The sequence below is a fragment of the Magnolia sinica genome, chromosome 2, assembly GCF_029962835.1.
Source record: "Magnolia sinica isolate HGM2019 chromosome 2, MsV1, whole genome shotgun sequence".
NCBI lineage: Eukaryota > Viridiplantae > Streptophyta > Magnoliopsida > Magnoliales > Magnoliaceae > Magnolia > Magnolia sinica.
The window spans coordinates 732,275-756,950 of record NC_080574.1 but is presented as its reverse complement, the minus strand read 5'-3'; the positions used below and the strand labels follow the sequence as shown (position 1 = coordinate 756,950).

The window sequence follows — 24,676 nt, the reverse complement described above, 5'->3', positions numbered from 1 at the left end:
TATTACATTTGTTCTTCATACCAAACATACAGTTACGATGATTATGATGGAGATAGGTGGTAATGTTTATTAAAAATCATATCCTTTATTGTAGGCGCTTTAACCTGTGGCAGATTTCTTCCATTTTCTCTTTCAAGAAGTTGCTTTTTTTTTTTTTTTGTTTTTTTTTTTTTTTTAAATTATTTTTTACGAGCATATCTGATTTATGTTTGCTGTGACCATTTGTACCTTAGCTCTTACACGTCTAAGGTTTCATTTTTATTTCTACAAGTAGGTGATGCGAGTGAGGCAATCAAGCTCATCCAGTTAGTTACAACAGCATCAGCTGTGATGGGTTTCCTTATTTTGTGCCCTTTTTGCATGTGGTCGTGTTGGCTTTATGGTTCGCAGGTGTAGCTTTCCAAAGCCCACAGGCGTGTATAAGGCAGCTCACGTACATGTGTAGTCTAACATATAGGTATGAGATCCAACCCATCCATCAGAACGGTACCACTACGTAGATGCCCTGACCCAAGAATCGTGTTGGTCCATTAGTTAGTCAGGTGGGCCACAGTTTACGGAACAAACAAATGGCTGAGAACACACGTCTCTAATATCGTGGCACACCTGCTGAGCAGTGGGACCCACCTGATGGATGGCGTGGATATTGCATCTGTCTGCCATGCTGGTGTAGGTTGAGACGTGTAAAAGGCATGCCTTCTTCGGCGTGTGGGCTTAGAAAAGCTCTATTCCATCGAAAGCAAACTAACGTAGTGACGAATGTGTTACCATCATCATCATCTTTCCAGCATCAAGACTCTCTCTCTCTCTCTCTCTCTCTCTCTCTCTCTCAAATAATTGATGGAATGAAAGATGAGAGCTCCGCCGTGACGAACCCACATAATTCTCATGAGTGCGTAAAAAGGTCTTGTTCAGTTATCCTCTTTTGCACGCGTGCCCATATAGTATGCATGCATGAGATCCAGGTTGTTAATCTGATGGGCCTCACCTTGTAAGTGCCATATTTCAGAAATGAGTCTGGCATGATGACGAGGCAGGCAATATAGTATGCCGCCTCTCCAATTAGCTGATGGACCAGATTTCTGGGCTACCAAAAAAATACTGAGTGGGGCATGCCTGATGAATGGTGCTGATCATGTACGCTAGCTAAATTGGCAATGGGATGCCCTGTTGGCGATCGGGGCCATTCATCAGGAAAACGGATCAGTACGCTCTTATAGTACTGAGTAAACTGCGTTGGGCCCACAATGAATGTATTTGGTTTATCCATACCGTCCATCTGTTTTTTCGTAACATTCTAGGGGTTGAGCCCAAAATTGAAGCATATATAAATCTCAAGTGGACCGTACCACAGGAAACAGTGAAAGTCTTGATTTGCACAGTTGAAACCTTCCTAAGGCCCAGTGATGTTTATTTCTCATCCAACCTGTTCATAAGGTCACATAGACATGGATTAAGGGAAAAAACAAATATCAGCTTGATATAAAACTTCTGTGGCCCCCTGACAACTTTTCAACCGAAGACATTCAATTCACACTGTTTATGGTGGTGTGGTCCACTTGAGCTTTGGATATTCTTCATTTTTGGGCTAAAAGCTAAAATTATCCATAAAATGGATGGACAAAGTAGATAATATACATGAATGACAGTGGGCCCCACTGAGTTTACTCATTACGCTTCCATTCATCAGGTAGATGCCATTTCCTGGGGTATGGTCCCCTTGAGCTTTGCATGCATTTACTTCAGTTTTTGAGCTCCTACCACAAAATGAGTTGGCAAAACAAGCGGACGGTCTAGATAAAACACCTACATCAAGTGGCTCCATTGAGGAGAACGGATCTACTCCCCCTAACACCAGCCCCGTGGCTGATGTCGGTGCTCTATGGGACCCACCATGATGTATGTCTTTCATCCATTCCAATTCATCCATTTTTACAGATCATTTTAGAACTTGATTCCGAAAATGAGAGGAATATAAATCTAGGGTGGACCACACCGCTGGAAAACAATAGTGATCGGATATCCACCATTAAAATCCTCCTAGCCCACTGTACTGTTTATTTGACATCCAATCTGTTGATTAGGTCATACAGACCCAGATGAAGGGGAAAAAACAAAGATCAGCTTGATCCAAAACTTTTATGGCCCCCAAAAAGTTTTTACTGGTCAACATGCAGTCAACACTGTTTCCTGTAATGTGGTCCACTTGAGAATTGGGCATACCTCATTTTTGGTCTCACACCACAAAATGATCTAGAAATATAGATGGACGGCATGGATGAAACACATACATCATGGTGGGGCCGATAGAGCACCGACCAGCAGCCATTGGCTGCTGGCAGGGGGAGTAGCCAATCCATTTCCCCATTGAGCAAGGCCTCCTAATGCCATGAGGGATATTAATGGTGGCGGGTATTGGAGGCAATCATTTCCTATATTCAATATGGGAACTGTTAAGAAGCTGTATTTAAACTATACACTTTTTTCGTGTGTTTAAACAGGGAAACGGATTGGCGACTCCCCTGACACCAGCCAATGGCTGATGGTCGGTGCTCTGTGGACCCCACCATGATGTATGTGTTTCATCCATGCTGTCTATATATTTTTACATATCATTTTAAGATATGAGACTAAAAATTATGTATATCCGAATCTCGAGTGGACGACATTACAGAAAACAGTGTTGAATGAGCGTCGACCATTAAAAACATTTTGGGGGCCATAAAAGTTTTGGATCAAGCTAATTTTTGTTTTTTCCCTTCATCTGGACCTGAATGACTTAATCAACATATTGGATGTCAAATAAACAGTACAGTGGGCCTCAGGAGAATTTTAATGGTGGATATCCAATCACTATTGTTTTCAAGTGGTGTGGTCCACCTGAGATTTATATCCCTCTCATTTTTAGAATTAAACATAGAATGATCTGTAAAAATGGATGAACGGAATGGATGAAACACGCACATCTTGGTGGGGCCCACAAAGCACAGAGCACCGACCACCAGCCACGGGGCTGATGACAGGGGAGTAGCCAATCCGTTTACTTTTAATTGTCCACTTTTCTGTACAATGGCGGCACCACGTAATGATTGTTAGCTATTCATGACCTGGTTGAAGTGAAAACACAATCCTCAAAGAAGTTTTCAACTATAAGAGTTTAATCCTCATTTTGTGGTCCACCCATGTCTTAGATCTGCTTCGGTTTTGCACCTGCATATTGAAATGTTACGAAAAAATGGATGAACGATGTGGATAAAAACCATACATCACGGTAAAAATGATAGTTTCATACATCACATGTATTGTTTCGCTCATAAATCGTAGTAAAAATGATAGTTTTATAATATAAAAAATGCAATGATGTTATTTTGCTTTACCTGCTGCCTCTTTACAAATGTATTTTACCTTCAAATTATGAGGCGGGATTACTCCAAGCCAATTTGGGTTAAGCTAAACATACACTGTAATTTATAGATCTCATACCAGTACGTGTATAAAATCCAATCTGTCTATCACGTACACCTATCGATGCTTTCCTTAGTGGCCTAAAGTCATTCCAAACCAAATCTCAGGTGGGCCACCCCACAGGGGACAACACCACGACTAGAGGTGAGCATCGAGCCGAGTCAAGTCGAGGTGGGCCAAGCTTGGCTTGGCTTGTCCATGATGTACTCGAGTTTGAGCTCGAGCTCGAGCTTGGCCTCGAGCTCAACATTGAAGCTTGGCTTGTTTGCCAAAGCTGTCGAGTCGAGTTCGAGTCAAGCTAGTGGTTCGAGTCGAGTCGAGTTTACCTCGAGTCGAGCTCGAGCTTGTTAGGTGAGAGAGTAATGGATTCTTTTCTTGATCCTCCTCTATTAATGAAAAATTCAAAAATATTAAGAGAATCAAAGCAAAACCCGATGAGAAAACCAAACAAAGCTTCGAATCGGATGAGGAAACCTGTAAGAATCGATCTGTTCTTAATCTTCTTCCACCAGCAGAAATCCAAGTACTAGAAAAGAAACAGAGCAGAACACAGATCATAAATCTAAGTAAAGAGCTCTAGCCAATCAAATCATTGGATTTCCTTGAAACTCTAACAAATCTGAGAAGAACCCATCTCGAATTTCTTGGATTTCTTGCCTAAGAAGTAGATCTCAAGATATTGAAATCATACTATTGTGGAGCTAAAATGAAAACTGGTGGTGGTGGTTGGGGCGGGCGTGCGGCTGATAGTGGGCAAAGAAAGAGAAGAAAGGGAAAGGGAAGGGGGTGTGTGCGGTCGGGTAGAGACTCTAGGGTTTTTTTTTTTTTAAAAGTTTAAACTTAAAACTTATATTAATAATATATATATATATATATATAATATTTAACATTTAATATATTTATTAATCGAGCCGAGTTGAGCTCGAGTTCAAGCTTCGAGCCGAGTCGAGTTCGAGCCAAGTCGAGTTGAAATGCCCCCTGGTCGAACTTGGCTTGAACTCAACTCGAGCTTCAAATAATTAGCTTGGTTCGGCTCAAATCCGCCATTCAAGCTGAGTCAATCCGAGCTGACTCGACCCGAGTTGAGTGAGCTTTTCGAACTAGCTTGACTTGTGAATAGCCCTAACCACGACCCTTTACTCCTTAAATGGGCATTTTCGTTGTTTTCTTAAAAATAGAAAGATAATCATAGAAATTCTATTTTGGTCATCCCCTACACGCACACTGTCCACACAGATTTTCCGCCCAAAAATATTTCGGCAGAAAATTATTTCGATATGAAGGTAGGTGGGGCCCACCATGATGTTTGTGAGAAATCCACCTCGTCCATCTGTTTTTCCAGATCAGTATAGGAGATGGGATGAAAAATGAGGCAGATAGAAAAAGTGAAATTGTACGTCCACCATTGAAACATTCGTAGGGCCACAATATTTCGATCAGGCTAATATATTTGTGTTTTCAGTTCAGGCCTTATGAAGGGTATGGATTCCATAAAAACATCACAGTTTCAAGGCTAGGCATTTCCCTACCCACTGTTTCCAGTCGTGCGGCCTACTTAAGTTTTAAGTCTGCCTAATTTTTTGTCCAATGACCTAAAATGATCTGAAAAAACTGATGGACGTTGTGGATTTATCAAAAACGTCAATGTGGGCCCACAAACGCTTGGAGTAGATCCGGCCTCTTTGCCCTGATGGGACGGGAGGTCGATTGCGCACTGACCTTGCCACTAGGGAGTAGGGCTGAAAGTTTGGCGGGTTGGGTTGGGTTGGGTCGGGTTGGTGCTCAACCCTAGCCCAATCCAAGGTTCTTATACCTCAACCCAACCCAACCTCGGGTTGGGAATTCTCAACCCAAGCCCAACCCAAGCGGGTTCGGTCGGGTTGGTTGGATAGATATATGCTAATATTTTCATTATTACATTAGTCTATTATATTTTCAATACAAGTTTTATTTTTTATACCTATAATTTTATTAATTAATTATTTATCGTAAAGAAAATTTTTTCTTAACAAACGAGCTAAAATATAGGACAACTACTTTAAAAGTCCTATTGTGTATCAAGCAATCTATTTGGGAGAGAGAAATCCGGTGTATCTTATTAGCTTGAGTAATTGGAAATGACGTGGACCAATGAAACCTGACGGCATTGGAATTTCCCATGCGTTTAACACAGACGATCCTCACTCAATTATAATTAATTTATAAGGAATTTATATATTGATCAGGTTCGGGTTGGGTCGGGCAACCCAAGACCTCAACCCGAGCCCAACCCAAGTTTTATCAGGTTGGCATTTTTATGGCACAAGCCCGAGACCAAACGGCCAACTTTCAGCCCTACTAGCGAGGTGGCTGCCATACAGTGATGTGTAGGCCCCATCTTGATGTATTTGTTTTATCATGCCTCAATCTATTTTTCTTAAGTCATTTTAGGGCATTAGCCAAAAAATGAAATATATCGAAATCTCACACAAGGAAACAGTGGTGATTGCTCATATCATGATTAAAGATGATCTGGTTCTAAGTACAAGGGAAGCTTACCATGCATATAGATGCATCCGGACTCGTAGGCATTCACAGCACCTATCAGGACCGTCCATCAAGGTCCAGTCCAATTTCATGACGATAAGGTAGTCCTAAACATCCTTAATGTGACTTGTTTTTCTATCCGTTTTGTATGCCACTGATTGGATGGTTTATCACCTGGTACGGTAAGAATGAATGGTCCAGATGAGTGACGTGGATGCCAACGAGTTCAGGTTGTTCAACTATCATGTAAACTGCATCTGCACGATAACAAACACGTGTGATGCAATGGACGGTCTAAAGAGAATGACTGATTGTGTCCTAATGAACTAGATATGGGCTCCACCTGATACACATTTTGGATGACCTGCTCCATGCAAACTATAGGACCCACGATAATGATCACGTGGCATAAAAATCAGGCTGATAATATCATGAGGTGGCCCATAAATTTAGACTAATGGACAACCAAGGGTCTGGATCAACTTAGAATTAGACCACATTTAATGAATGGACTAGATCAACTTTTGGCAAAGGCATTTATACTGAAAAAAGTATATGATGAACGGGTAAGATCTTATGCACATGGATCAAGGTAGTTCATGGGGCTCACCTTGATGTATGTATTCCGTATCCACGCCATCCATACTTTTTTCCAGATAATTTTAGGGTATTATCCTAAAAATCAAGGAGATCCAATTATCAAGTGGACCATAGTATAAGAAACAGTGGTGATTAACCATTAACAGGCAAAAAAGTTTTGGACCAAGCTGATATATATTGTTTCCCTACCTTACCCAAACCTCATAAACGTATTCAAGAAGTTTTTAACTGTTTGGCGTTCAATCACCCCCGTTTCCTATGGTTATGAATAATTGGATCTATTATGTTTAAGATAAAGCCATAAAATGATAAGGAAATAAGTATAGACAGCCTGGACACAGAATAAATATACCAAGGTGGGCCCCACGTTTAAGGGTCACCTTTATCGAATTAAGAATCGGAGTGTATTCATTTAAGAAGACATTATCTCAGGATAAAGATAATCTGAACACACTTTAACCTCACATCGACTGACACCGATCCACACAAACACCAATCAACTTCGAGTTACGCCTTAGCCTCTTCAAATGCATATTAAACTCTTTCACCCAATTAGGAATCCGTGCGTATTCACTTGAGAAATGTTATCTCGAGGTACAAAGCCTTCGGACACACTTGAACTCGAGACTGATCTACACGGAAATTATCGATTGACTATGAGTTACATTGCAGTCCCTTTGAACGCACCTGAAACTCCTTCACCAAAATAAGAATTGGTGCGTATCCACTTGAGAAGATATTATCTCAAGGTACAAAGACACCAGATACACTCAAACACCACATCGACACCAATGCACATTGACAACATTGATTGACTCCGAGTTTAACTGCAGGCCATTTGAATGCACGTCGAACTCTTTCACTAAACTAGGAATTGGTGCGTATCCACTTGAGAAAATGTTATCTCAGGGTAAGGAGACTCCGGACACACTCGAACCCCACATCGACAACACCGATTGACTCCGAGTTGCACTACAACCTCTTCAAATGCACGTTAAACTCCTTCACTGAATTAAGAATAAATGTGTATCCACTTGAGAACACATTGTCTTAGGATAAGGATACTTCGGACAAACAAGAACCCCACACCGATCGACATCGAACCCCTTCAACAACACCAATAAACTCTTGAGTTGCACCATAGCCTCTATGAACGCACTTCCAACTCTTTTACCAAACAAGAAAATGGTGTGTATCCACTTGAGAAGACGTTATCTTATGGTATGGATACTCCGGATACACTCGAACCCCACACCGACACAGACTGATCGATAGTGAACCCCTCTAATAACACCAATTAACTTCGAGTTGCACAATAACCCCTTCAAACACATGCCGAACTCCACCGAACTAGGAATGAGTGCGTATCCACCTGAGAATACATTATCTCGGGGTACGGAGACTTCGGACACGCTTGAACCACACATCAACACATACCGATAGACATCGATCCATACGGACCACCGATCAACTCCGAGTTGAACTGAAGCTCATTCAAACACACATTGAACCCCTTCACCGAACTAAGAATATGTGCTTATCCACTTGAGAAGACATTATCTAAGGATACGGAGACTCCGACCACACTTGAACCTCACATAGACATAGACCAGCCAGCACTGAATCCCTCCGATAACATCGATCAAATCTAAGTTACATTGCAGTCCCTCTGAATGGATTTTGAACTCCTTCATCGAACTAGGAAATGGTGTGTATCTACTTAAGAAGATGTTATCTCAAGGTACGGAGATTATAGACACACTCAAACCCCACATCGACCAACACCGATTTACATCGATAACACCGATCGACTCCAAATTGCACTACAACTCCTTCGAACGTACGTCAAACTCCTTCACCAAACTAAAAATCGGTGTATATCCACTTGTGAAGGTGTTATCTTAGAGTAAAGAAACTCCAGACATATTCGAACCCCTGCACCTACACAGACTGATCGACATCAATCCACACGGACAACACTAATCGACTTCGAGTTGCATTGCAGCCATTTCAAACACACGTCAAACTCCCTCACCAAACTAGGAATTGGTGCGTATCCACTTGAGAATATGTTATCTGAGGGTACGGAGACTCCGGACACACTCGAACCCCACGCCGACACACACCAACCGACACTGAACCCCTTTGGGAACACTGATCGACTCCGAGTTGCACAATCCCTTCGAAGGCATGTCGAATTCCTTCACCGAACTAAGAATCGGTGTGTATCCACTTGTGAAAACGTTATCTTATGGTACGAAGACTTTGGACACACTAAAACCCCACATTGACATAAACCGACCGACCAACTGACACCAAACCCCTCCAACAACACCGATCGACTCCGAGTTGCACCCCATCTCCTTTGAATGCAAGTTAAACTCCTTCACCGAACTATGAATTATCCACCTAAGAATACGTTATTTTAAGATACGGAGACTCTGGACACTCAAACCCCACACCAACACATAGGAGTGACTCGAACACATAGGGGTGTACATCTAGTCAACTGAGTCGAGCTGGCCTCGGCTTGGTCACTAGTTGACCTCAGCTCAAACTTGGCTCAGCTCGGTCCTCGAGCTTGACTGGCCAGCTCGGCTCGGTTTGGTCAGCAGCTCGAGCGAGTTCGAGTCAAGATCGAGCCGAGTTCGCCCGTGCAGCATTTTCACAAACACCTGGACTGCACCTTCAAAATCTCACTGTATTTAAGACAACAACAATGGTTTTTACAGTATTTTATCAAACACCTTCTAAGCAACATAAAAATCAAGAAAAAAAGGGTATTGGTTTCATATACATACCTTCCTTGCCACCAACCACACTTTATTGGGTCATTTCATCAAACACTTGGTAAGCAACATCAATATCAAAGTAACCGAGTCACCGAACTGGTTCAATCCGAGTCGAATCGAGCTTTTTCGAGTCGAGTTGAGAGAGCTAACCGAGCTAGCTCGGCTCGTGTACACCTCTACCAACACATACCAACTGACACCGATCCACACCGACAACATTTATCAACCCTGCGTTGCACCGCGACCCTTTCAATAGTAGACATTCAATGACACTTTCTATAACCTACCACCACTTCGATTTACCTTGTCCAATGGTGAAAAGGGAGATGGGAAAACTGATGGATGATGTCTATCAACACAGTTAATGCAAGTGGCCCCATTTCAACCTTCTAAAAGCCCTGTCAAATTTCAGAGGTAAAGCTGTAATAATTGAAGAGAGGAGGGGCATACATTCCTTACCTATGTTGATGTAGACATGTAGGTTAACCTTAACCTACACAACTGTATAATGAACCAGTCTCAAGTCCCATATCTCTTTTAACATGCCATTGATGGTTGGTTTCATCTCCTCGCGCTTGTGCGCTGGTAATCCTTCTGTCATGAGACGCGATTTAAAAAAAAAAAAAAAAAAAAAAAAAAAACAATGCAATTATGTATTTTTCATTTCATCATTTCCGGACTTGTTTTGGTAATGCTTAACTTGCTCATTCAATCAAATTCGGGACCATGTGTTTGCCTGTTTGGTCCTTGTCCCCTGCCAAGAAAGGTAGGATGCTCGCCAAACCTCGATTTGAATGGCCCTTTCCAGCTATATGCTTGCATGAAAGTCATGCCCATTAGCTTAAAATTCTGAGGATCCTGCTGTAAATTATTTTACGAGTCCGGATCACATACAAAGCTTTGTAAGTGGAACTTAATGTACCATGGTAGTCCAAATGTGTGTCCAAGCGCATCTAACGAGCTCTGGGCATTTTGGTGCCAGATTACAAACCACCTTGCATTTCGCCCATCCTCCATTTCAAATGAGAATTGATTGCACCTAGCGGCGTATGTTAACTTTTTCACACACCCTTTTTTTTTTGGCTGACATGTCACATTTGTACAGTATCCAATCCATGAAGAAGGTGAGACACCTCATGGTAATTACCTGGTACAAAAATTAGGTGGATCCGCCCACTGAGTAGGACACAGTAAAAATAAATGTCCAACTTATGGCATGACCGTAGCATTCACGTGTCCCCACACAACAATTGAAACAACCTGATTTCGACACCAATTTATTATAATAGTGTAGCTCACCTTTTCTCTGATCAAATGTTCTACCGATGTGAAATGTTAGCAGAAAGAAAAGGTCGTATGTAAAAGTAGAAAGGAAAATTTTGACAGACAATTAAAAACAAAGAAATTCAATTAAAAAAATAACAAGCAATAAAACGAAAGTAACCCAATTTAAAACAAACGGAAATTAACATTTACTAGAAGACAAACTGTGGAAAGTATACCTAACCTGGGGATTAACCGAGTCACTATAAAACTTGTTTTAGTTATTAAATGCTCAGATGAATTTTCTATGGGACTGACTTCTAATAATACCAGTTGTCCATTGTTTTTAATATATGAAAATTAAACCATGTTATCATTATTTTTTAATTGAATTTTCAGTCATGATTCTATAGGTAGGGTCATGAAACATACACAGAGACAGAGATATCAACTAGAATATCATGAACTATAAGTGGGATTAGTAACACACCGTGAGCTATGCCAAATGAATAATGCACGGCTATGATCATTCGACCAAAGTGACTTTTTGGATAGGGATGGCCAATTAAGAGTGGGGCCCACATGATGGATGGTCTAGACCTATGACTGGACCATTTGTAGTATGATAATATGACTTTTCATTTCCAAGAAATTGATTGGAAGATTAAGATCATCCAACCAAAGTGAGTTTTGAGAGGGATGGGGAATCTAGGGCGAGGCTCACATGATGGATGGTCATATCGATGAGCGTACTGTTTGTAGTATGATTGATATCGACCGTCCCTTACCCCAGCCATCCATTTAGGATCATCAGACAAATGTGATCTGCTAAGAGGGGTGGGCAACCTAGTGGGGTACCCACATGATGGATGGTCTAGATAATGAGTAGACCATTTTATAGAATGATCAATCCCAAACCTAATTTCAAACTTGTAACTGAACTAAACACAGGTATTCCAATTATAGAAATTATGACACCAACTCCAAAATGTTATCCAAACACAAGGATGATAATTCCAAGCAATTACAATACTCAGGTATTGAAATATCTAGGTCATTCGAATCCCCCAATCCAAACAGCCCGAAAAGGTCGACACTTCCCATGTTTGATTGATCTGGATACTCCATATAGCTATATAGCTCATTACTACACGAAAACACCATGGGGTGTTGTAAGTTGACCAAAATACGACCTGAAAGGTTGGATCTAGCTCATTTGCCACATCTTGTTTGACAATACTTTTAAGAACATATTATTATAATTATCTACGTAACAAACTTTAAGAACTTAAGATTAGTGACCTGATTTTATGATTAATCAATATGTCCCTCTTACGATTTTACCATCTAATACTATATTCAGAAATTGGTTATTTCTTCAAAAATGAATCCTCAATGTCTGTACTGATACTTGCATGGATAACATCAAGCAATCCAAATTTTGCTTTCTGCTGCAAATTTCCTTGACCAGTTGTGGATCATAGAGTACAGAAAACATAGACAACTGAAAATCCTAGTGTGTCTGAAATGGCTGTACTGAATGCGAAAACGGACTACCTAAGGAAGATAATAGTGCAGGGAAGTTCCTCCAAATCCACTGAAGTTGGAGAAATTATGACCAATGAGGTTGACTGTCTCAATCATTTCCATAAGACTAGATTTCTCCCTTTCTCATTCTGCTATAATGATTTCAAGTTGTCTTTCACAGAACAAGCAAGTCACAGTGACCTCTGATACAAACATTATGCAAGCGATGCAATTGATGACAGGTAAATTAAAGGCCACGCTGACAGCTGAGTTTTGGATTTGACAATTTTAGTTGCTGCTTAGTGCTCAAAATGCACACAAGGGAATCAATAACAGTACCTGGTATTTGCAGACAAACGCATTCGGCATGTGCCAGTAATAGATGCAAAGGTGGTGGGATTGATCTCGATTGTGGAAGCTGTTAGAACAGTGGTAGAGCAGCAGCATGAGGAGGTGAAGCATTTGAATGAGTTAATCAGAGGGGATTACTACTAGAACTAGTTAATGCAAAATTACTTCTTTTACTATTGTATGAGGTGCTTTAAAGCTTGAATACATTTCACATCTTTGCTTGAAGATAGTGAAGAGACATGTATAAGTACAAAGTCAACTTACTTTCTTATCCAAGATTCCCATAAATGCACATTGGAAAATTTGTTGTTGGACACTCAGCAATTACAAATGCTGTACCACTACTGAACTACTTGCCCAAGATTACAATCACATTCACGGAAAGGAGCAAGAGTAGGAAAGAAAATCTCAACAAAATGAAAAAGAAAAAGAAGAATAAGAAAAAGAAAGACCAGGATAGCCTTATCCAAGGAGGCATTGCATTTGGACATGCTGCACTCACTTAAGATAACCTTGCCCATTTGGATAAGGTTGTTCAAAAAATTGAAAATTATGCTGAGGGGAGACTTTGAATGCAGCTACCCAAGATAAGGTTATCCAAAACAAAAAAGGAAGAGAAAGGAGGAGGAGGAGAAGAAGTTCTCTGCTCCACATCCTCAATTGCAACTAGTGTTTTAAATAGCTACACTATGTAGCGTAGCGTAGCTTAGCCTCAACGCTACATAGCTCATGAAAATAGCTCAAGTCACGTGTAGCATATGCTACATGACAATTTGTATATGCTACTACACTACACGCTTACATTGCAAGTTATTTTTCATTACAACATTAAAATCAATTCATGTTTTCAACGATTTGCTGCATTTTCGTAAAATAATGCAAGTAACAGTACTAAATCAGTTTCGCTGCTCTTTTTTACCTTAATATTTAATCATTGCCCTTTCCTATTACTTTAGGTTGTGTTTGGTTCCACCAAATATCATGAATTTTATTAACATTCATTATTAATCAGTTTAATTTGGCGCAGAATATCATGAAATTAGTACAATCAAGTGCAACCTTGATTAAAAATCTAGAAGTAGCGTGTAGCTTATGTTACATGCTATTTAGCTGATGCCTCACGCTTTAGAGGGGTGAATGCTACACCACACACTTTTCGCTATTTGAAACAATGATTGCAACCATACTCCACATGCAACCAATACCCAACACTACATGGAGTGGATTTCAAGAGAGAGCATGTTCGCATATTAGAACCAACTTATTATAGGTTTCAAGTGCGCGCGCGCATGTTCACATATTAGAACCAACTTATTATAGGGTTCAAGTCTCGTGCATGTTTGCCATATTGGTATGTCCCACAGCTCACCTCTTCAATATATGCTCTTTTTTCTTGGTTCTTTTTTGTTTTTGGGAGAAGCTGTTCAATACATGCTCGTGCAGCCCTCTTCCAGGAAAAGATTGTCCAACAGGTGTCATCCAAATGCAAAACAGAAACATCCATGGACAGCCCTGCCCATGCGTCCAAACACATATGGATGTCAATATCCAGGATTTAAATCCTGCCCATGTGTCCAAACGCATACATGGATGTCAATATCCAGGATGTAAATCCTGGACATGGACATCCACAAGTGATTTATGCACTCATTCAAATGGCACCTAAAGTATACAGAATTCAAAACGCATACCAGATAATTGCAAATAATACAAAATTGGAGCTAAAGGTGGATTTAATGAGTCATTGTGGTAGAAGGGATGCCTAACAAAGATGAAGCCATGAATGTGTTAGTATGATCTAGACTGTGTCAGCAGGCATGTCTGGACCGCATGCTCTAGAAATAAACTGTTCACAGATTCCCCTTCATGGGTAGCACAAAATAGTTGCTCTACGGTGTAGCATGGGATGAGAGCATGTTGGCATATGGGCAGTTTTGGGAATTATGTACCAGTCAGTTCCCTGCTACTTTGTGGTGCCAGCTATTAGAGCATAACCCTTCATCTATGCAGGTGCTTCGGGCTTAACGGCTTGTCTACAAACTGCCCCTCCATGACCCTACTATGATTGCTTGCTTTTTGGGGCCTGCATGTAGTAGTTGGTTTGGAGGTCAACACTGGTTGGGACGGTGTTGGCGTATCAGTGGTGTTAATTTGAGCCTTTTCCAAGAGCCCAGATACAAGAGGAAGGCTGATCTTTGGATCATTTGGGGGGAGAGAGATGATAATGTCTCTGGTTCTGACCCAGAAACTATTTCTAAGGTCTTCACATCGGTGGTTCTTCTCTTTCTTTTTCGGGTTATATTCTTTGGTTCTTGTTTCAATACAAAATCTTTACCTTCCAAAAAAAGATAAGAAAGAGGAAGGCTGATGTTTGATAGGAAGACGATCGTAAAATATTTGCCAATCTAACATATAAATGTGACTCCAGATTAACAGGGCAAAGGCTAAGATGGCAGTGTCAATGATGATCGTGGCGGTAGACAAGTGATTAGAGGGTGAGCAGGTTTAGTAATAGCAGTACCTTGGTAGAAGAGTTCATCTACTAAAATTCCATATACTCGTTAAAATAGCTCCACCAATAGAAAGGGGCTTACTCAATTGACACAAGTTGATTGGACTAAATTTAGGAACAACTTGGAAAAGGTTAACAAGATTCCCAATGCAAGATGATATTTTGAATGACTATAAAGGAATACAATTTAAATACAGATGGTTAAGACATCAGACATGTACATGAGGTGTCAAACAAGGAAACCATAAAAAGCATGACGATTCGTTGTAAAGTTAATAATATAACATTGAAAGATACACAAGTATACAAATTTTAATTTATAAAGCAGTAAAAGGACCTAGTATGCCATATGAGGCAAAATGTTAAGCAGTTAAAAAGCAGCATGAGCAGAGATTTGGGTGTTGTGCAGATGAGAATGTGGAGGTGAAAGTGTGTGAAGACAACGATAGGTTAAGAATGAGGTCATCATACACAGACTAGCAATCTTGATGGGAAGAAATGATGGAGAGTAGACTGAGATGGTTTGTTCATGTGCAACAAAACCAGAGCCGACTCCAGTATGGAGGGGAACATTGATTGGAGTTGAAGGGCCTAAAATGAGTATGAGAGGAACACCCAAGAGGACTCGGAATGAGGTACTGAGAAGAAAACAGAAGCTTGTTTACTTACTGACAATATATCCTTAGAATTGACTAGCAAAACATGGTTTGTAAAGCCGACCTAACATGAAGGGAAGATTGATTAGAGTAGAAGGACCTGAAATGATGATAAGAGGAAGACCTAAAAGGACTTGGATAGAGGTAGAGAGAAGAATATGAAAGCTTGTTTACTTACTGAGGATGTCCTCAGATAGGAATGATTACAAAAGCATGAGTTGTAAATCAGACACAAAAGGAAGGGAAATTTGGTTAGGGATGAAGGGCCTGAAATGAGGTCGAGGGGAAGGCCTTAAAGGGCTTCGATTGAGGTAGTGAGAAGGATATGAAAGCTTGTTTACTTATGAGGATATGTCCTTATGATTGATTAGCGAGACATGATTTGTAAAGCCGACCCAAAACAACCAGGACAAGGCTCTCCTGATGCTGTTGCTGATGATGATAAAAGAATAAGATGTAAATAATGTGTATCTAGATAAATCGATATACATCAAAAGAAAAGGTATGCTGCTGCATCAGTTTTTACTCGTAAGACTATAACATGATAAGATATGCCTAGATAAATAGGTAATCACAAAAAAAGTAAGTACCCTAGCAGTAAGAACAAAGGACACAAAAGAAAAAGAATGAACTGAGGTTCTAGTAGCTAGAAGTAGAAGTCATAGGATGTGCGTGACAAGCATGTTAGATGTGTGTTCAACAGGGGAACTTTTTAATCATAGAGTTCCCTGGTAATAAAGCCATTCGGATGGTTAGAGTTTCCAGGTCAAAATAGCACGTGCAGATTACATTATATATTAAGAACCAAGCATGTCTGACATGTGTGTTTGACAAGCAAACTTTTTAAAATTAGGTTGCCTGTTATGTAGTCATGAGATGTGTAAAGGTTCCAGGTCAAACTTAGACATCCAAATTACATTCTATATGAAGAAACAGAGCAACTTTTCGGAGCTAATAAGTAAACAGCTATTAAAAAACTGTTCCTGCAAAAGTTTTGTGGAGATAGACAACATTACCAGCTACAATAGATCAACAGTTTGTATGACTGAGGGAAAAGAAAGATCCTTTATAGTACCAATCAAATGACCAAGAATACCTCTGATATACAGACAGCAGAATCTTCAATGCTGCTGCTTCGGAATCACATGATTTCTGGGAACTTTTGAAGAAGGTGAATTATTTCTACTTTTGGTCACCAATCACTCTGGGGATTCTGGTAACTAAACACTAATATGTCTCATCTAACTGAAGAGTAAGTGATGAACTCCCTTGAAGTAAACTGAAATGGTTGATGGGGAATGGGATTCCTGTAACAGAACATAAAAGACAAGCTTCAGTTGGAAGATCTCTGTGCAACAACAACCAAGAAAATTGGAGGATTCTGACATACGGTCTGGGTCCGTAAAGTTTGATCTGGCGCACATGGGTATCTCTCCCATTTAGGTGGTTGGACAGCACAGCAAGTTGCACCATGAATGTATTGATAAATGCTTCTCTGAAACACGGAGTAAGCAAAGTTATGGATATTGTCTAACTAAAGCAGAATGTTCAGGTAGTATTATAGTACATACCTAACATCATCATTGCAGCTTTGTCCCAGATATTTGGGGTCAGCTTTAAGAATCTTGCTTTGTCAATCGAACATTCAAAACAGGAATTTTTATGATACTAATTGTCTATGGAGGGCCAACTGAAAGAATCAGTCTTAAACTTTTAATGATTTTAAACTGACCAGAACCCCCATGGAATTGTAGTACTAATGAATTGATGCTGAACCAAACTCGCTAAACACTAATTTCCTTAAGCCTAATGAAACAAAAGGCTGTGAGAACATCAAGTGACTTAAAGGCACAGTCTCAACAAAAGCAACCTTTCAAGTTCAAACTTCAACACGATTTTTTTTAATTTATTTTGAGAGAATTCACGAAATTTTACTGAAAGAAGAAAAGAGCAGAGTGAAGTTAAGAAATCTCAACCCAGGCATTACAAACATCCAAACCAAAGAGAAGCAAAAATCTCAAAAGAGCAATTTACAAACAGCTGAAGAATCAAAGTGCAAGAAACCAGGTCCAGTTTGGACTTCCTAAACAATAAACACCTTGTCAGTACTACTAGAACAATTCTGAAAACACCTATTATTAGATTTTGCCCAGATCAACCAAAGAACAGCGAGCAAAGAAAGCCTCCACAAAATGATCCTTTTCTGACCAAAGACACCCGTGCCACATAAAAAAAAGGAGTCAATTGAAGCCAGATTACCTAAGAGCATTGCAAAAGCTGCAAGAATCTTTCCCACACTGCTCTTGCTAGAATATAGTGTAAGAATAAATGATCCATGGAACCGGCTTCCTAAAGGCAACATAACATGCATGTTAGGTATGATTGTGTCCTTTCTAAAGGTTATCAACTGTTAGCACTTTGCTTTTTGTTTTTGTTTTTTTTGTTTTTTTTTTTTCCCCCTGCTAGCCAAGTGGGGGGAATAACTGGAGGTGGACCCTTGCATGACCGAATAATGGTATACTCTGTCAGGTCGTGAGAGGAATGAGTTAGAAGAGAATGGAATGACACCTAAAAGGATTTGAAGAACAGACTGAACTTCCCAACCATCCCTGTCAAGCATAGAAGGGCTCTACCTCCAACAACTCCAATGTCATAACATGTCCTCCCATTCATTATCATGCAAGTTACTACAACAAAGGGGAGCCCACACCACTCTACCACCTAAAATAATAAATAATGCAAAATGGGTAACTCCTTTCAAAGGCAAATTTGACCAATTTGGGGAACACCAACCAAAGGGGGGATTCACTATAGCAGGGATCATATGAAAATTAGATTCGAATACCATTACCCACCAGGCACAAAATTTCCTTCTTGCAACAGGAAATTATTTGGAAAATAACCTTCTAGGCCTCTGAAGTTGATCATGCTACATTTGATTGGGCCAATCTAGCCACCGTATATAATCGTGCATCCTCTGGCCTACCATACGAGTCTAAAGGAAGCTACGTATGCTTTCACATCCGCATTTTCTGCATCTGTACATTTCCCCCTGATCTCCCTAGCCGTGGGTGCATTAATTCCTTCGCTTGCTTCTGTTGTAGCATTGATTACCACTTGCTAGTACACAGAGTTTGCCGCATTTGAGGGTATGTTGGCAGGTACAAATGACTTAGCTGTTGCCTTACCTAGCTTCTCAACTGCAGTTCTACTACACATTTGTTTTATTTTCTTTTATTTACTTGACTCCAAATGAGGGTCTCCTGGCCTCCACATCTACATCTACATTTACGAGGGCATCGCGTGAATATGTCTCCTATCGGCTTCCAAACATACGCCGGAACCCACTACATCTACCCCCACTGGTAGTTACACTCCCAGCGGCACCCCCATGGTCTGCTACTCTTGAAAGCTTGCTATTAGACTAGAACTTCACAATAGGATTTCTCCCCCAAAGCTTGGGACAGCCCAATGGGAAAACAAGCCACATCAGAATGAGCTCAAGAGCTTACTCCCTATCGAATATGTGTGATTGATTTCTATTGGCATAAAGTTCTGGACCCCCAACTTCTTGCCTTGCAAAACATCCAAATGTACATTGCCTTATGAAAAGTCAATCTCCCATTGGAAACATAGCAGTTGGCATCTCAGAGATTGTTGTTTCTGCATCTCCAGGGGGCGTCGGATCGAACAAATGTGAACTTTGGTCACCAGCAAACACTTCAGCCTTGAGATAATGACTTTCATCACCTTGCCAGATCTTCCAAAAACCTTTGAAAAATTCATTTCCAACTTTCTTTTGCAGGGGGGGGAGGGGGGAGGGGGATTATTCTATTTACAAGGTCAGAAATGCTATTTCACTTGCTGAGTTCTTCTGCAATGAGCGTCTTTAGCTTTTCCCTCCTGATGAGACACAGGAATCCCTCTCCCACATAGTCAGAAATCTAGGTCAATTGTGTAGCTTCCCCTTTCAAAGGGCTTTTAATATTGAGAATCTTTCAAATACAACCCAAACATCTAACAAGTCTTGAAAACTTTAAAGAAAAGAAATCAGAAAACGTTGCAAAAGAATATAAAAGAAGGAAGAACAACAACAAATGTAACATTAATTGCTGAAAGACTGCATGGCCGATCAGTGGGGGCTGTCCAGACTTCAGCATTTCTGGGATGTGTTAAAGGATGACCTCATGGCTTTCTTCAAAGAGTTCTTCATAAATGGTAGGCTGTCTAGATCGATGGGGGCTTCTTTTATTGTGCTTGTTCCAAAGATTCGGGGAGCGGAGTCACTGAAAGACTACAGGCCGATTAGTTTCCTTGGCGGGCCTTATAAAATCTTGGCCAAAGTCTTGGCTTCTCGTTTGAAGGGGGTGTTAGACAAGATTATCTCACATAATCAAAGTGCATTTATCCTGGGAAGACAAATAATAGATAGCGCCATCATTACTGCTGAATGTCTTCACTCAAGTCACATTTCTGGTGATAAGGGTCTCTTATACAAGCTTGACCTAGAGAAGGCCTATGATCACATTGATTGGCAGTTTCTCCTGTACATGCTTTGTAGGTTGGGGTTTGGGACCAAGTGGATATCTTGGATGAAGGAATGCATCGGGTCAGCTTACTTCTCAATAATCCTTAATGGGTCCCCTAAAGGTTTTTTCAAGAGTTTAAGGGGCTTGCGGCAATGAGATCCCCTACCCCCCTTCTTATTTTTGATAGTGGGTAAGGCCCTTTTAAGAATGTTAGGCAAAGGCCAGGGAGAAGGTATTATTGGGGGGTTCAAGGTGAAAGGTACGGATTCCACCATTTCCCACATCCAATATGCTGATGACACCCTTTTATTTTGTGAGGCAGATCTGAATAAAGTTAGTAATCTTCACACCTCTATTCGTTGCTTCGAAGCGGTCTCGGGTCTCAAAGTGAATCTGTCTAAGTCAAGGATGATTGGTGTCAACTTGGATGCGGCTGAAGCGAAAGTGTTTGCTGATTTTTTTGGTTGTGCTACAGATTCGCTTCCGACAACCTTTGTTGGGCTTCCGTTATGTGCTGGCAAACCCCCGTTGGCTCTATGGGACAAAGTTATTGAGAGGTTTGAATCTTACTTAGCCAAGTGGAAGTGCAGATATCTATCTTTAGGTGTGGGCATCTTACTTTGATAAAAGCAGCACTTTCTAACCTTCCGCTATATTTCATGTCTCTCTTCAAGTGTCCGGCTAAGATTTTAGCGACGTTGGAAAAATTACGACGGGACTTTCTTTGGCATGGGATGGAGGATAAGAAGAAATTTCATTTACTCGATTGGAATGAGGTGTGCCAGCAATATCAACAAGGTGGGGCTGGGGTTAGAAATCTTAAAGTGATGAATCGAGCCTTATTAGGCAAGTGGTGGTGGAGACTCGGGACTGAAGAAGGGGTGCTTTGGAACAAGCTAATCAAATGTAAATATGGGCGCTCGCCTGATGGCTGGTGGTCCAAGGATTCGTCCTCCTATAGAGCGTCTTCTCTATGGATAGGGGTGCTTCGCTCTAGTAAGGAAGTTCGCAACAGGATCGGGCATTCTATAGGCAAAGGAGACAATACCAGATTTTGGGAAGATATTTGGATAGGTTCTTCGGCGCTAAAGGAGGATTTCCCCTCCATATTTCGGCTAGCTTCCAATTGCTCCATTACGGTTGCTGAATGCTACTCGTTTCACGGCAATGAAGTGGTGTGGCATCCTCCAATTAGAAGGAATTTCCACGACTGGGAAATTGAGGAATTCGCGGCCATCCTCCGATGTATCGGCAAGTGGTATCCTAATACTACTCAAAATGATAGGCTGGTTTGGCGCCCGGACAAGAAGGGTCTGTTTTCAGTTAGATCTCTATACCTTTGCATTGGCAGAAAATCAGTGTTACCTGATGAGGTCATGACAGCTAAAGTGTGGAAGTACAAAGTGCCTCCCCTGATTTCTGCTTTTGGGTGGCTAGTGGGGAGAAGGAAAGTCCTTACTGTTGACAATTTAAGGAAAAGGGGAATGATTATATCTAACATTTGTCTTTGTTGTATGGCGAATGAAGAAACGCTCGACCATCTATTCATCCACTGCCCGTTCTTCTGTCAGGTTTGGTCAGTTTTGTTGTCTTCATTTGCGGTTTCTTAGTCCTTTCTGCAGTTAACGGATCGTTTGCTTGCAGCCTGGAATGGCGTGTCCCTGGTTAAAGAAATGGTTGTGGTGTGGAGAATGGCTCTCCTAGCCGTGTGGTGGGCAGTCTGGGAAGAAAGAAACAATAGATGCTTTCGGGATGTGTCAAATCCGGTGGAGATCATAGTTAAAAGGGTGCACCAATTTATATTTGAATGGGCCTCGAATGTAGTTAATTTGTCCTCTTGTAAATTTTCTCCTTTTTGATTGGTGTGAGGCCTGCTATCTCAGCGGGTTCTCCTCCTTCTTGTTTTTCCTGGTCTTTAATAGAAATTGCAGTTAATTTTCAAAAAAAAAAAAAACAAATGTAACATGAATCGAAATGTATCGCTAATGATAAATTTTGGAACATCAGAAAAGAAAACCATAATGCCTTCCTCAGGGAACCAAATTCAGAAGAGTCCTAAAGTGTCACAACACCTTTGAGTGAATCCTAAAAGGTGGCAAATTTACAGATCCTAGTTCAAAGTGTGCCCAAGACATAATGTTTCACAAAATAGTTGCATAGTAAAAAACACATAAATCTAAGAAGTGGATACCCTTTTTCCAAGAAGTCCCTCATGGAGACTTTGGAATTAAGAGACATTGCCCTAGTGACTCCAAACAAAAAGCCCAAAGTGACACTCCCCAATCCCATTCTAGCCAAACCCAAATTACCCAAGGAATTGCTGTCAGAGCTCTACTTAAGAAAACCCACCAGAAGCAGGTTCCCAATCCACCGCCCTATTTTCCACCCTACCAACCAGCACCTTTACAGATAATCCCTAGACACACTAGAAACTCCTAATAAATTAAAGCCCATGACATGATCCTGACCTTTATTTTCTTCTGGATGTGTTAATTCTCAGTATCAAGTGTCCATGCAAACTAAACACATGAAAGGGGAATTCAGGCACAAATATCTCAAACTTTGAATTTGGATGATTAAAATATTTGTCTTGAATAAAGATTCAGACAATTTCAATATTGTCAAGTCTCATATCTAAAATGCTGTTGGGCATGCAATTCCATAAAAAAGGATATGTAGATGAATTCGCTTCCAAAAGGTTCTGGAACAGAGGACACATACTTATGAAACTAAACAGCATCAGATTGATATCCTATCTAATAAGGAGATAGAATGATCAAACCAAAATAATAAAACAGGCATATATTAATATGAACGCATAATGTGAATATCTGAATATTTGGAAAGGGATCTTTGTATGTAAAATCCATGAGGATATATGACTTACCGAGGATCAGTTCCAGATAAGGATATATAAACCCACCCAACTGGCTTCACGAGTTCCACAGTTTTTATCTCCTGGAAAAAGAAAAAAGGAGGGATGTGCAGCATGAACACCAAACTTCCTGAAAGTGTTTAGGCTGCATTTGAATGCACAGTCGAATTGAATTGCAAATATACAGTTTAATCAATAGGGCATCGAAATAAATCCTGTTGGTAAAAGGCAAGGTATATGATTTACCTTCAAGTTGTGGAAACCATCCCCGGCTCGAATCGAAATCTTGCTTGGGGTATAGCTCTCATCGAGTTTGAAATCAACATAGAGTACAAGCAACTGAAGGAAAAAAAAAAAAAAACTCACCAAAGATATAATAGAAAAAAGAGAAAAGAGAAAAATAAATGGTACCTGGAGCTTGACTTTTTTCTGGAACTGGATGTTGATAAGGTGAGGCTGGGCACCATCTGATCTGAAACAAAGCAAAGAAACAGTGAGATTGCAAGTATAAAATCAATGTTAGAGAGACAAAGAGAAGGGGAATGGATGGGAGTAACTGCCAGTAGGTGTCAAGGTTATCATCGCGGAGAGAATGGACACCATTGCCAGGCTTGCAAGAGCTTACACTCCAAACTGCCTTCTTTCCCATCTCCCTAAGATCATCCTCCACCAATAGATGCTCGTTCCCCACCAGCTTCCCTTCTTCCTCACCTTCTGATTCCGTTGTCGTCGCCATCTGATCGACAGAAGAGCAATGGAATGGTTGTTTTCCCCGTTTGAATTCTTTGGGGTTTGGAATCTTTGGAGTGGGGCCGACCTGGGAATGGCCTCCGACAGGAGAGAGAATGAGAGCGCAGTATTGTGGGCCCTGAAAATGAACGGCCCGGACTTGACAATATCTGGACACACAAAACCCACGTCGGCAATGTGGGCTGCTGGAAAAGCTCCGTTGGCCCACCATGGTGCATGTGCTTTATCCACTCCATCCATCCATTTAGCGGTTCATTTTAGGGCATGAGCCAAAAAAATACAATAAAAAAGACATCCAAATCTCAGGTGGACCACACCACAGGAAACAGTAGTAATTAAACATCCATCATTCAAAATTTCCTAAGGCCCACTATAATGTTTAATCACCATCCAACAAATTGATTAGGTCACAGACGTGATGAAGGGAAAACACAAATATTAACTTGATGCAAAACTTTTGCAGCCCCAAATAAGTTTTTAATAGTGGGTGTTCAATTACCACTCTTTCTTGTGGTGTGGTTCACATGAGATTTGGATCTACGTCTTTTCTTTTTTTTCTTTTTTTATTTTAATTTTTGGCTCTCAAAATGAGCTAGCAAAATGGACAAATAACATGGATAAAACATGTGGTGGGGCTTGCAAGGCTTTACCAACAGCTCACATTACCCATGTTGGTGTTGTGTGCTTACCAAACCAAGCAAAATGGTTTGGGCCAGGAAAAGATGGGCCTACCGTCGAGGGACTAAGCATATGCTTAGAGTCTCAGGAGTCAGGATACTGATACAATTGATCTGGAACTTGTACAATGGGGCCCATTGTCATTCTGATCC

At 40.7% G+C, this 24,676-nt stretch overlaps 2 protein-coding genes across 3 annotated transcripts; one reads left to right on the top strand and one right to left on the bottom strand.

Annotated features, from left to right (window-relative positions):
• Positions 1 to 12,012: 12,012 nt before the first annotated feature.
• On the top strand, positions 12,013 to 12,668 carry LOC131231085 (CBS domain-containing protein CBSX3, mitochondrial-like). Its single transcript, XM_058227183.1, has 3 exons — positions 12,013 to 12,272; positions 12,355 to 12,415; positions 12,526 to 12,668. Exons 1-3 carry the CDS (start codon positions 12,174 to 12,176, stop codon positions 12,666 to 12,668), a joined length of 303 nt encoding a protein of 100 aa, XP_058083166.1. The 5' UTR covers positions 12,013 to 12,173.
• Positions 12,669 to 16,569: 3,901 nt separating this feature from the next.
• LOC131231074 (anaphase-promoting complex subunit 10) lies at positions 16,570 to 23,969 on the bottom strand. 2 transcript variants are annotated; one of them, XM_058227176.1, is made up of 6 exons: positions 23,654 to 23,969; positions 23,508 to 23,568; positions 23,343 to 23,435; positions 23,109 to 23,179; positions 17,079 to 17,187; positions 16,570 to 16,999 (listed from the first exon to the last, which is right to left on the bottom strand). In XM_058227176.1, the coding sequence occupies exons 1-6, from the start codon at positions 23,830 to 23,832 to the stop codon at positions 16,934 to 16,936; spliced, it is 579 nt and encodes a 192-aa protein (XP_058083159.1). In that variant the 5' UTR covers positions 23,833 to 23,969; the 3' UTR covers positions 16,570 to 16,933. The 2 variants fall into 2 exon arrangements, with proteins under 2 accessions (XP_058083159.1, XP_058083151.1); XM_058227168.1 differs by having other exon boundaries at positions 17,083 to 17,187; positions 23,654 to 23,966.
• Between the last annotated feature and the right edge of the window lie 707 nt (positions 23,970 to 24,676).

Excerpts from the sequence above, each read along its gene's own strand:
- LOC131231085 (XM_058227183.1), top strand. The coding sequence starts at position 12,174 with ATGGCTGTACTGAATGCGAAAACGGACTACCTAAGGAAGATAATAGTG. Across the intron at positions 12,273-12,354 it reads GAGAAATTATGACCAATGAG|AACAAGCAAGTCACAGTGAC; the intron begins GTTGACTGTCTC and ends TGTCTTTCACAG. Across the intron at positions 12,416-12,525 it reads AGCGATGCAATTGATGACAG|ACAAACGCATTCGGCATGTG; the intron begins GTAAATTAAAGG and ends TGGTATTTGCAG.
- LOC131231074 (XM_058227176.1), bottom strand. The coding sequence starts at position 23,832 with ATGGCGACGACAACGGAATCAGAAGGTGAGGAAGAAGGGAAGCTGGTG. Across the intron at positions 23,180-23,342 it reads ATGGTTTCCACAACTTGAAG|GAGATAAAAACTGTGGAACT; the intron begins GTAAATCATATA and ends TTCTTTTTCCAG. Across the intron at positions 17,000-17,078 it reads TTTACGGACCCAGACCGTAT|GAATCCCATTCCCCATCAAC; the intron begins GTCAGAATCCTC and ends GTTCTGTTACAG.